This window comes from Pleurodeles waltl, chromosome 12, assembly GCF_031143425.1.
Source record: "Pleurodeles waltl isolate 20211129_DDA chromosome 12, aPleWal1.hap1.20221129, whole genome shotgun sequence".
NCBI classification, from domain to species: Eukaryota; Metazoa; Chordata; class Amphibia; order Caudata; family Salamandridae; genus Pleurodeles; species Pleurodeles waltl.
The window spans coordinates 532,726,147-532,740,177 of record NC_090451.1 but is presented as its reverse complement, the minus strand read 5'-3'; the positions used below and the strand labels follow the sequence as shown (position 1 = coordinate 532,740,177).

The 14,031-nt window shown below is 43.1% G+C and overlaps 1 protein-coding gene across 2 annotated transcripts in view; it reads left to right on the top strand.

Moving 5' to 3' along the window:
* Window positions 1–14,031, top strand: part of FCSK (fucose kinase) — a 579,999-nt gene that overhangs the window by 262,563 nt on the left and 303,405 nt on the right. For both annotated transcript variants that reach the window (XM_069217519.1, XM_069217520.1), the window contains exons 3-4: window positions 5,459–5,610; window positions 13,892–13,942. In XM_069217519.1, coding sequence (XP_069073620.1) covers window positions 5,459–5,610; window positions 13,892–13,942 — 203 coding nt within the window. The remainder of the gene's footprint in view (window positions 1–5,458; window positions 5,611–13,891; window positions 13,943–14,031) is intronic.

The following is a 14,031-nucleotide window of genomic DNA, read 5'->3' as shown; positions in this document are numbered from 1 at the left end:
ATAAGGAGACACATACAAAACAAGGTCAATTCTATGAAGATGAGTGCTTCATTTTGACGACTCAAAGGGAGTCTTGCCTTCTAATGTATACTACAGATTAGTGTATAAATACATTGAAACTATAGATGTCCATGATTGCTTTGTGTGTACACAGATTACTTCATATGTACAGGAAGGAATCACATATCATAGTCTGCCATTGACTTGCGGTATTAGTTGCAGTTGTTATTAACATATTTATATAATCAAGAGTATATTCAGTATTTTTATGCTAATTTTGATTGTCCTTTCCTTTGTGCCTATTAACCAGGATCGGAATCGCATTGCTAAAGCTAAAAACATTGACTTAGTGGGAATCAACACTAACCTTTAGCACTGCTTATGCACAAAAGAATAATTTAACCTGCATTCTCACACAAGTGGAGAAAGATTTCATTAATCAAGTTGATGACAGGAGAAAGGCAATAGTTTTACAAGTTTGGCAGAAAGATGCTACACATTTACAGGTGGTGATACACAGAGACATTTAGCTTTAGATTGGCAACATGTAGGGAAGAGTCTGTAAAGTTTTACATGTGCAACATTCTTGCATGTACATACCTGATAATAGTAAGGCGATAAGGAGATTTATGTTGGACACGACAAACCTGAAAAATGACCTGAAAGAGCCAAAGCAGACATATATCTGGGAATCAATAGGTAAAGGATTTTCAAACGGTGGATCATGGTTTGGAGATTTAGGAAAGGGAATTGTGACAATGATCCTGAAACCTTTGTTGATTGTGACTGTGTGTGTTATTGTCACACTTGGACTTTACAAATTATACACATTTTTGAAGAAGCAAACATCTAAGAATAAACACAGAAGGGAAGAGATTGAAATGGAGAAAATGAGAAGCAGTTATTACAAGAACCTGAGACCAAGGCCCTTATTTTATCAAACTACTAGCCTTTGAGTTGTCTCATTGTACATCAGAATGTCCTTTTGTGATGCCATAATTTGCCGACAGAGGAGGGATTGTTGGAGCGTAAAATTGTAGTAATGCTTTAGTGGCACAGAAATCAGCACTAGGCGACTTTAAATACGTATTTAAAAGCTCAACTTATATAGTTGCACTAACAAGTATTTTGAAAGTGTATAAGTTTTAATAATGGTGGAGATTGTGCCTGTCATGGCAAACTTTATGCCCACCTATGTTTGATAATGTGCTAACTTGATTTATAGCAATGTAGAAATATATTAATCATTAGAATGAATTATTATGAGTAAAAATGAAAACAATTTGGTGATTTATGATTTATTAGTTTAAAGTTACATGTATGCTGAAAAATAAATGCACATCTCAGTCATATCTAATGTAATGTACTAACTAGGTTTGCAATTAATTTTGAAATGTTTATTTGATGATATATTATTAATAATGAATTTATAAGTTTGTATAATATGTGTGTTTTATTAATTACTGTTTTAATGCATTTAATTTCTGGCATTAGTTTAATTATGCCTGAAGTTTTCATAATGGAGCAGTAGTGAACTGCTGAATCATTTTTTTCCCTTTAACCTGAATGTTTCTATTAAGTTGTTTTGCATGTTTGGTGAAGAGTCCTGTTGAATTATGTGTATGTTTCCCCATTCACATTGAATTTGGTCCATCGATAGCTGGAGATTTGGACATTAAGACAGGCCTGTTTGTTCAATCATTTGATCTCATGTGAACCACTGGAACTGTCGTGAGCCAGGAAAGATGATGGAATGTATCAAATAATGAACATAGTTGCTAGCTATTGCCAGTGTCAAACAGAGGTAAAGATGACTTCACAGCTATCCTGAGAAAATTTGGAGATGTTGCAAACATAACAGGTGTTTTTAATTTCACTGTATATTGTCCTTTTTACATGATGTGGACCCATCCAGCCTACCAATCGAAATGTTTCAGACATTCCTAGTAAGGCAGAGACTTCTGCAATTTTTAGTCAGTCCCCACTTGAGTTCTATACTGCTAATTCGGCCCCTCTTGATTTTTGTATTTCTAAGAAGTCCCCACTTGCTTATTTTATTGTTAAGAGCCCCTTTGAATCTTAAACTGTTAACTTATCCTCTGGATATTCCTGGTGTGCAGCTTGTGTTCTGCACTTTCCCTTGATGCTTCTAATGAATTTTGCTGATGATGTGATGCTCTGCTGATGAACCTGAAATGCATGCTGATCCTAGGAGATGTATAATCAATTGCAATGCAAATTGTTTCCCTTGCTTTTCCTAATTACTTTAGCATGCTGACCATTCTTGTACGTTAGTTTAACCTAAACAGAGATAGATGAATTTTCCAAATTATTTTTGTCTTTTTCTTTTTGCTTTTGACTGCATGTGTTAGCCCATTCCCACACATGCTTGTTCTAATTTGCGATAGTAGTAGGAATAACCTTGCTTATGAAAATTTATGTATTAATCTGTAAATCTGAATTTGGCTAATGTCACCATCAAATGATTTGAAATGTGTTTCAGTTGCAGAAATTACACCTCTGCTAGTGTGTGTAATTCTTTTGGAATGTTTGATGGTATTAATATTGAGTAGATTAAATTTGTTTCGTAAATTTGGCCAGCCTATGGTTTTCATTCATTTGTATAATCTGATGTTGCGCACAATTGATGTTACTTTGGCTTTGCGGTTATAATAAAGCTTTGGCATTTTTCACAGATTGGAGTTTTGTTCCTGTGGCCACATTGGTCATGGTGTTTAAATTTGTTGTTGTATTGATTGAGATTGGAAAGGTTGTATGCGGTTAACAACACTCAATGGTTCAAAAGATCCCATCAACCTTGGGGTAAAGCGTTTTTGAATCCTGACTGGGAGGAGAAAATGCTTTAGCAGTCGTAAGCATGGAGAGCCTCAAGAAATATTGCGGCAATAGAGCAAAGTCTCTTAACTTGGGTCCTTCCATTGCATACTTTTTTGGGCACCTCTTTTTTCTTACCCACTGCCTGAGAGTGTGTGTGTTTTCGAGCTGTCTCCTCCACATGCTTCTTTTCCACCCCTTCGCTGTGCCCAGTGTTGCTTTCTCTTACCCTTGTACTTTTGCCACCATTTCCTTTGTGTTGTACTCACACTCTTGTGCTTCTCCCTTAAATGCTGCGTCCCTCTTCCACCTGCCTGCTCCCTGTTGCTGCACCTTCGACCCTTATGTCTCCTGTTGGTGCCCCACACTCAACAGAGGACCAGGCAGCAAATTGATGCTGGCTCGTCCACCATAAAACCACTTTTGTGCTACTTATATTTCTTCTTTGTATGTTCACCGATCTATCACAGATCGGTAAACAAAACAAAAAAAGCACTGCATCATTTTGTTGACACAGAGACATAAAAGAGCTTTTCTTGCCAATGCTGTAGTAGAGCATGACTAAAAGGAGTGAGCAAAACCAACAGGTTCCAAAGGCACGAGCCCTATTGGCCGTTGGTGCTTGTTTTGAAAATACATAACACTGCCAAGACAATTCAGTTACTGTGAGAAATATGTGTGCTAACTGAAACTAATTTTTTGCACCACGACCAATCCTCAAGGGTAAGGCTTGACAGCTCAGACTGGCTAAGCCCAAAAGTCAAACCTACTTTGAGCTCATGGTCCCAGCTTGTTCCTGGGAGAGTATTTTTTAAATTGTCGAGAAAAAGACAAAATAATGCAGAAATAATGTGCAAAGCTAATAACATGAATACATGGAAAAATTGTAGTAGGCAATCATATTTAAATGTGACTGGCCTGAAATATTTCGACACTGACATGTTATAGTTAACTAAGCTAAAGAAATTGTAAAGAAGGCACAAGACCTGACCTTGACCTTTTGAATGGCTTGTTTTTCATAATGAAAAATGTTTTCTTTTCATTTATATAGATGTTTTGACTTCTAAAAAGACCACTGTTGGCCAATAACTAGACTTGTTACTAGACTAGATAAGAAGTTGACACGGGAATGTAGTCTTGTATGGAAGGATGATTCATGGGAACCCGAGTGCGTTAGTTACATGATAAGACATAGTTGCGGTCTTAGAAGTTGCTGTCTGAAGAATTTTGGGTTCCTATGAGAAGACGGGGAGTGAACAAGTTCCCATGGGCGTATCGAGAGATTATTGGTCAACTGAAGAAAGGAGAAACCACCTGAATTTGCAACATTGATTTTGTCTGTCTATAATAGTGCGTGTTCCTAGAGTAGGTTATCTCACCTCATTCTCTCCACATCCCTCTTGTCTTTATCTCTTCTCACTATCCCACTAGTGTGAGACTCCACTGAGTTTGTCAAAACTCTCTTCATGAGGTCTGGTTTGATTGATTATTGATTTGTTGAACTGATATTTGATGCTGAAACTTTGTTTATTGATTTCTCTCAAACTCAGAACTCTTTATAGGACTGACACCTTTACATTTTCATTCCTAGAATAGGGGTTCTTTTCTTTATGGAACGCGCTTATTGCTTTTATTATGATTTATGAATTACTTATTTTGATTATGGTCAAAAGTAATGACTGATATTGATTACTTTATATGATGATTCTAATGAAGATGAATTACTAAAAGATTGGTTTTTATTAAAACCCTTTAACCCATACCAAATTATTTTTATTGGCTGAAATAGACTAGAGTTTGAGATAGTTATTTGTGATGTACAGCTCCTGATTAATTCTCACGCAACAGCAAAGATCCATCGAACGAAGGCAGCCGGGGTTTGGGGAGGGGAAAGGTTTAACCCTGAAGATGGTAAACCAAAACTGTAACTCAAATAGTCCCCACTGCAGCTTTCTGCTGGGTTTTGTTAAGCTCCTACCACCAGTAGTAAAATATTGGTTCCCCAAGCACCGTTTGGGAAGCACTGCTTGGACTGAAACTGTCCCTTGAAGGAGCTGTGCCCCCCCTTTATAATTACACCACGATTTCACCATCAGTCATCTGCTTCTTAGTTGAAAGCAGAGGTAGAGGAATGAAAGCAAACAAGAGGAGGTGCACCAGTGAGAAAAAAGGCAGCCAACCCTCTTTGACAAGGTGTATTTGACCATCAAATAAATACTGCTATCATTTTGTCTCCCTAAAAAGTGAATCAATATATTCATACAATATTAATCTATTACGTGTCTATTAAAACTATAATAACAATGAAAATGTAAAAGCATTTTAGAATACAGCAAAGTAAATATCCAACGCACAGATAGGCTGTCATTTGGCAACCCAGTTGCTAAGTGTTAGTGTTAAAATGAACAGAAGACGAAATGAACAAGGCAGCCATTTTCTAAGCACTGAACAATTTAACTGTATCTGCTACTTAAAGAAAAATGTCATAATAAATAGTGCAAAGTAATTTTGCAGCATAATCAGTCGCTTAAATTGATGCACGTTTCAGCTTGACCACATAGGTACCGCTAGCCTTCTCTTGGACATGAGATTTGTTCTTTAAAACTGCTTTGTTTCTTTCCAGAGCTAAAAGTACGCCAGAAGCGAGGAACCATTGCTGCGGGGACCCTCCTGCTCACCGTAGATGATCCAAAGGCCCATCTGGGCAGTGGTGGTGCCACACTTAATGCCCTCCTTGTGGCAGCAGAGCACCTGAGTGCCCAGGCTGGCTATACGGTGAGTGTGGCAATTTGATGGTTTGAGCACTGGACGTGGGGACAGTGAGCAGCTAGCGAGAAGTCCTAGATAGAGTTGTCAGGTCCCAAAATGTATAGGAGATAGAAAGTGCAACAGTGCAAAGGTGCTGGTGTTTCCATTTCAATTGTAGACCTGCTGATACAGGGATGACATCGAAAGTGAAAGAAGGATCATTAGGAGTGTCTTGAATTTTATCCCTTCAATAACTAGCCTCTCTCTATGAAAATCAGCTCTAAGGTGGTAGAGACAAATGGGCCAACTGTCCTAAGATACTAGTCTCAAAAAGTGGTCACAAATTGCAACCAGTATCTAATTATGCAAATCAACCCGTGTACTAATAGTTTGGTTCACTAAATAAGAAATCGTAGGGGGTCATAGAACGACCTACCAAATGAATATTGATTAGGCCGTTTGCAATTTGAGACCCCTTACAGTTGATGACAGTCAAAGTGATGGTAGCCTGTAATGTACACCAGTCAACCATCCCTCTGATTGTATTTCAAAGATGAAATCTATTTAGGTCCACGCCTACCAGACAGCACAGCTGTCTGGTTTGCTAACAATATCTTGGAAACATTCTGAAAGCTTACCTGGGAATGCATTCCACTCATTGCTTACCATTGGCTTTGTGTTTTGTAAGTCACATTTGCTTGCTTCCTATTTGCTGGCTTTTTATTTGTTTCGGCTGTCCTACTTGTGTAAGTCCCTTCAGTAGTCCATCCCCTGTTTACTGTATTCTTCCGAGTGCTCACTTTCTGTGAACAGGCCTTTAAATCTTGTTCTTATCTTGTCACATTTGCTGTGCATTCAAAGACAGTGGTTACATGTCAGGCATTGTCTTACGAGAGAGCTTGGTGTTTACTTTTCTTTCTCTGACTTCTAAGTGAGAGGATTTATGCAACAATCGTACTGGCTAGTGGGGGTGTGCTGGAGAAAGGCTGAGCAATGTTATTTTTTTTCTAGCACACCACAAAATGTAAATGTTTGAAAAAGAACTGGGCAGATATTTCAGAATTTATCAGGATTAGGATAGTACAAATGAAGCACGTTTTGGTAATTCTGAAGTGTGGTGAGAACAAATATTCTAATATGACCAAAACAAATCAGTACACTGGGTGGTGCCAGTTCCACACATTATCGTTTGTGCGCTGTATGCTTTTATAACTAAAACTGCATGTCTGTACACACGTAATGGTCATTTCAATTTAAAATGTGTTTTCTGTAATACCAGTGCACTACCACACCATGCATACTCCACTTTAAGCTACTCCACTCTGCACTGCTCCACAGCACTGCTATCTACTGTGCATTCATCTTCACCACTCCACTCTATGTCATTGTACTCTATGCCTCTGCACTCTAAGCCTTTCTACTCTACACCACTCTGTGCCAATGCCTTCTACCACACTCTACTCTGCACCACTGCTCTCTTCACCACTACACTCTACACCAGTCCGGTCTAGGCCACTCAACTCTACTCTGTACTACTCCACTCAGTGCCACTCAACTCTACAACACTGCACTCCATGCCAATGCACTCTACTCTGTAACACTCTATTCTACGCAAGTGAACTCTATGCCACTATAATCTACCCTGACCAACTGCACTCTATGCCACTGCACTCTACGCCACTGAACTCTATACCACTTCATTCTACCAAACAAACACAAATGAAGGATGGGATGTGAAACCAATCGAACATTCACCCTTAGTCACAGACCTGGGTTTAATTCATCAATGCTTTTGCTCACCATGCCATCCCAGTTTGGACCCAGCCATCTGCAAATCAATTTTGACCCTGTTTCCCGTGGGAACAGTCCAGCCCGAACTGCCAAGCCAGGTCATCCTTCGACCAGAAACAGGCATCCTCGGACCGGTTTCAGCGTATCACCCTTCATCAGCCAGGCTAGATTGAATCCAGTGGCATAGTGAGCCCAGGATCCACGCCTGGGCTTACCCAGCACACTTAGGGCAAGAACAGCAAACAAACACAAATGATGGACGGAATATGGAACCAATCAAACATTCAACCCCAGTCACAAATCTGGGTTTAATCCATCAATTCTTTTGCTCACCATGCCACCCCAGTTTGGACACAACCATATTTAAATCAGTCATGACCCTGTTCCCCATGGGAACAGTCCAGCCTGAACTGCCAAACCAAGTCCTCCCTGGACTGGAAACAAGCATCCCAGGACCGATTTCAGGGTATCACCCTTCATCCGCCAGGCTAGCTTGAATCCAGTGGCATAGTGAGCCTGGGACCCACATCTCGGCAGGGGTGGCTTCTCCGCTAGGGTGGAGGAACCTCCCTCCCGCTCCCCCCCACCAGCAGCAGGAGCTGCAAAACATTCATAAAAACATAATAATAAACTCAGTTTATTATGTTGTTTCTATAAAAATTGGCAGGGCCACGGGCGTGACATGGACGGAGTGGGAGTGCACAGCACTCTCCCTCAATGCGCAAGTATGTTTGGCCGGCCGTCTCGGGCCGGACAAACATACATGCACACTGTGGTCTCTCTGGCCCGGCACTGTGTTGCCGGGCTGGAGAGAGCATACACAGGCTCCCAGTGTGCCTCGGAGTGCACTGGCGGAGTCCTCCCAGCCAATCTTAATGCTGCTTTGAGCAGTGTCAGGATTGGTGGCAGGGCTGGCTGGGAGCCTGTGTCCGCAGCCTACAACTATGGAGCAGAGCAGATGGAGCGGCTCAGCACGGGAAAAAGGTACGTCAGATTTTTATTATTTTAAAAAAATATATATTTTTGAGTGCCACAACCCAGCCCCCCCCCCCCCCCCCCACCTCTCTGCAACGCGCCACCCCTTTTTCCTCCCATGAGCTGTGACTGCGTCTCGGCATACCCAGTGCACCTAGTGCGACCAAAGCAAAGAAACACAAATGATGGACGGAATGTGGAACCAATCAAACAATCACCCCCAGTAACAGATCTGGGTTTAATCCATCAATTCTTCTGCTCACCGTGCCACCTCAGTTTGGACCCAGCCATATGCAAATCAATCTTTCCTTTGTTTCCCATGGGAACAGTCCAGCCCGAACTGCCAGGCCTGGCCCTCCCTGGACTGGAAACAAGCATCCTGGGACTGGTTTCACTGTATTACCCTTCATCAGCCAGGCTAGCTTGAATCCTGCGACATAGTGAGCCTGGGACCCACGTTTGCGCATACCCGGCGCACTTAGAGCGACAAAAGCAAACAAACACAAATGATGGCCGGAATGTGGAACCAATCAAATATTCACCCCCAGTCACAGATCTGGGTTTAATCCATCAATTCTTTTGCTCACCAAGCCACCCCAGTTTGGACCAAGCTATATGCAAATCAGTCTTAACCCTGTTCCCCATGGGAACAGTCCAGCCTGAACTGCCAGGCCAGGTCCTCCCTGGACAGGAAACAAGCATCCTGGGACCGGTTTCATGGTATCACCCTTCATCAGCCAGGCTAGCTTGAATCCTGTGGCATAGTGAGCCTGGGACCCACGTTTGTGCATACCCGGCGCACTTAGAGCGACAAAAGCAAACAAACACAAATGATGGCCGGAATGTGGAACCGATCAAACATTCACCCCTAGTCACAGATCTGGATTTAATCCATCAATTACTTTGCTCACCATGCCACCCCACTTCATTCTACCAAGCACCACCCCATTCTACCGAGCACCACCCTACTTTACACCACTTCACTCTACTCTGAAACAATCTACTCTGTGCCATTCTGGCCACTCGACTCTTTGTCACTCCTCTCTGCACCACTGCAATCTACTCTGCACTGCTCTACTCAGCGCCACTCTACTCTGCACTACTCTAATCCACTTTACTCCAACCACTGCTCTCTGTGCCACTGCGCTCTGCGCCAATGCACTCTACACCACATTACCCAAAACCAATTCACTCTACACTACTGCAATCTATGCCAATCTACTCTGCGCCACTGCAGTCTAGGTCACTATACACTGCAACACTACTCTATGCCACTTCACTCTACACCTCTCTACTCTGCAGCTCTATATGCCACTGTACACTACACTTGTGCACCCTATGCCGCTCTAATCTAAGTCACTCTACAGCACTGCACTCAGTGACACTCTACTCTGCAACACTGCACTCTCCACCACAGAACCTGGCAACACTCTACTCTGTGCCACTGCACTCTATGCCACTGCATTCGATGCCACTGCATTCTACTCTGTACCACTCTACTGCTTTCTATGTCACTACACTCTGCATCATTCCACTCTATGCCACTCCACTGTATGCCAATCCACTCCACGCCTCTCTACTGTGCACCACTTTACTCTATGCCAATGCACACTACCCCACTATACTCCACTACTCCACTCCAGTCTAGACTTCTCCGCTCTACTGTACACCACTCCACTCTACAACACACCACTCTATGCCACTCGACTCTGCAACACTGCACTCTATGCCATTGCACTCTACACCAATGTACTGTACTCTGTACCACTCCATGCCAGTGCACTCTACGCTACTACTCTGTGCTACTGCACTGTACCGCCAGCCACTCCATTCTATGCAGCGTCATTCTACCCTGAAACAATCTACTCTATGCCACTGCACTCTATACCACTGCACGTTATGATGCTCTACTCCACTCTGCACTACTCCACGCCACTACACTCTACACCACTGCAATCTAAGTAACGCCACCCTAGGCCGCTGTACTCTACTTTGCACCACTCTACTCTGTGACACTGCACTCTATGCCACTCATTTCTGAATCACTGCACTCTTCGCCAATGTGCTCCACACCACTTTACTTAAAACTAATGCACTCTATGGCACTCACTCTACAACAATACACTCCACTCTGCAATACTTTATGCCACTGCACTCTACACCACCCTGCACCATTTCACTCTATGCTACTCTATTCTACTCTGCACCACTGTAGTCTACAACATTGCTCTCTACTCTGCACCACTGCACTCTACACCACACCACTCTACAACACTCTACTCTGCAAGACTGTACTCTTGACCACTGAACTCTGTGCCACTCTACTCTGCACCACTCAACTCTATGCCACTCTACTGTACTCTACACCAATGCACTCTATGCTGCACCAACCTACGCCTCTCTACTCTACACCATTCTAAGCCACTGCAGTCTATGCCGCTCTACTCTACATCACTGCACTCAACACCATTTTACTCAAAACCAAAGCACTCTATGGCACTGCACTCTACCCCTATTTACTTAGCACCACTGTACTTTACGCCAATTCACTCAAGGCCACTTTATGACACTCCACTCTCTGCACTCCATTCTGTGACACTACTATCCACAGTATTTTACTCTGTCGCTTTATTCCATTAAACTCTACTCTACTCTTCCACCCTACCCCACTCTACGATGCTCTGCGTAACTCCCTCTATGCCACTCCATGCCACTTTACTCCACTCTTTTCTCCACTCTTTTCTAAGACACACTACTGCACTCCACTCTACAACACTCTGCTCTGCTATACACAACACCCTCTATGCTACTCCACTGTGCTGTAGCCGCTCCAATCTATGACACTCAATGCCACTCCACTCTACGACACTCTACTACACTCCATGTTACTCAGTCGTAAAACACTCTACTCCACTCTACACCCTTCCTCTCAGACGCTCTACTCCCTCCACAACACTTCACAATACTCTATGCCACTTCCCTCTATACCATGCTACTCAACTCTACCCAACTCCACGCTACTCTATGCCACTGTGCTCCACAACACACCATTTTACGACACTCTACAACATGGCTAAAACATATTGGCAAAGCCAAGAGCTCTTGCATAGGAGAGACCTGTTGGGTTTGTCAGTGTATGTTGTTCAATGTAGCCCAATTTCCTTAAAGGAAACAGGACTGTTTAAAAAAAAAAAGGTTTCAGTTATGAAAATCTTCAGTGAAAGTTGGCTATGGTCCCGTGGACCACTACCTGCTCTTGCTGAAGTTGCCACTCCTACTCCCAATGGGAAAGGAATCTGCCAATCATTTAAATCTCCAACTTGATAGTCGGTAACTGTTCAATGCTTCCAGCCGGAATTGGAGTCACAAAACATGAATACATATTGAAACCATTTGCAATGTGTAAGGAAGCCCAAAACACCCACTTCCAAATTCTGATTCAGTAATCATTTAAAACCCCTTTTTATGAGCCGGTAAAAATACCCATTCATAAAATGGGTAAGGTAAATAGGAAAAGGGGATTTTGTGTTTGCCAACCCTGTGATTTTGTGAATCACAGGATTGCAGTACCAAAATCCCAGAATATATCAGGTCCCTAGCCTCTAGTCTAAGCCATTAATTCTTTGGTCTTTGGAGGGATAGGGAAACCTGTTTGTAAACCTAAGCAATCCTTTGCCTCATTCTTGAGTGATTAACCTTTAGGCCTTCATTAGAAGTGGTCCAGAGCATTATCTTGTGAGAGATTGCAATACAGGCCATTTCAACATACTTGGTGTATCTGGGACTGGAATTATTGGGTATGCAAATTTTGTATCAGGTAATGCCAGGCCCTGATGCACTGGAGCTTAATGCGGAGCTGCCATAGCAGCAAGCCGCAGTTGTGCATGCCCTCCTCATGCACAACAGGGAGAGACCCCCTATCTCTTCCCCCTATCTCTTCCATCACCTCCTCTGCCAGTGGTGGCTAGCAACTACGGTGACTGGCGAGGCGGGCAAATGGGTGGTGGGTGGGTGATAAAATAAAAACATGAAATAAATTAAAATGTACTTACCATCCTGCCTGCAGACAGGACCTCTGTTCTGGTCCTCTTCTTTTGTCACGTCACGTCCAGGGCCCCAGCTAACTCCTTTAACCAATCCTGGTGCTGCTCTCTTCCTGTCACCCAGCACAAGAGAAGTGCCAGGATTGGAGGGAGCGGCATGCTCTCAACCTGGGTTGGGAGGTTTATAGTGCGCATGTCAAGCTGGCCATCGCCAGACAGCCAGCCAAAGTGACATGCACTATATAAACTAGTGCACAGGCAGCCATGCCCACCACTGCTGCCTCTGAGCAGGCCCCGCCCCGTCCTGACACTCGGTTAAGGATAGGCTGACAAAAAATAAAACGGTAATAAATTAACTTTATTACCATATTATTTTTCGTCTCTGGGGTTTTCTGGGGGTATTTTAGTGGGGCGACATTCCTCTGCTACAATGGAGGAAGAGTCCCTGTGACCTCTGCCCTGTTCTTCCATGCCCCCCATCATCCGTATTACAGCCCTACCTATAGGCCCCATATCCATTTACCACCTTTTCCAAACAGGTGATCAGGGACGTGGATTTGGGCCCATTTTGTTTCCTGGAATGGGAAAAACCAATGTAATTAGACCCGGTGTTCCTGGATTAGTACCCCAGTTTTGGAAATATAAATTGTAATCCCATTATTTGGGTGTAGAAATAGAAGCTGAAATCTATGGTTTTGCCCCGGCATCCCTCCCCAAAATACAAGTAACTGAAAATAAGGCCCAAAGAGCCCCATTACAAAATGTCACTAATTCTTATTTGGCCCAGTAACAGTCCCATCAGAATTATGAGAACTGCGCAAACATCGTGAATCTATTTACTTTCACCCAGGGATTTCTGCTGTTGAAAGAAGATGAAATCTGCAAGTCATGGGCCCTCCAAATGAGGAATTACTTGGGGATTCTGAGCAGAAATAACCTTTTTCTCCTGGAATTACTAATTTATTATGGGGAAATTCTTCAGGGTCCAAATTGTAAAAGGCCAGATTTTCCCCAACTCCACGTTAATACCAACCCATTTTCCTGGCCACTCACAGGGAGGGTTCGGTAAATGTCTGAGTTGGTTGATGGAGATCAGGAAGTGGAGGGCGGTTGGATAGGGTAAGTATTATATGCCTTCCCATGATACTGCAGAGGTTAGACAGGAGCCGGGCTGTGTTTCTATCCTTAGTTCCAGTCCTTGTTCCTGTAACTGTTTCACTGGATGCAGATCCTCACTGGTGAAACCCTTCTGATGTTTCCAGGTCTGAAGGTGAGTCCAGTGACACTTGGCTACATACAGCAGGCCAGAGTGACATGCCAATTAACTCTCTGGGGAATAACACAACCTGTATTTGAGAACTTAGGTCTTGAGTCTCTATGCCCATTTCTTATTTAACCGCTGTGCAAGGATCGCCTCTCGGGTGAAAGTCTAGATCAGATGTGATTAGAGTATGCCAGCTCTTGCTTGTATCTCACGGTGTTCCCCTATTCCTCCTCAGGTAGTATCAGCTGATGTCCTGCAGAATGCTTGGATCCTGATCATGCACATGGTGAGTCTTATCGGTTGATGGTGAAGTGGGCGTGAGGCACCGATGGGTGGAGGGGCGGGGAAGCAGGAGGATATTGTTAATCTTGCAGT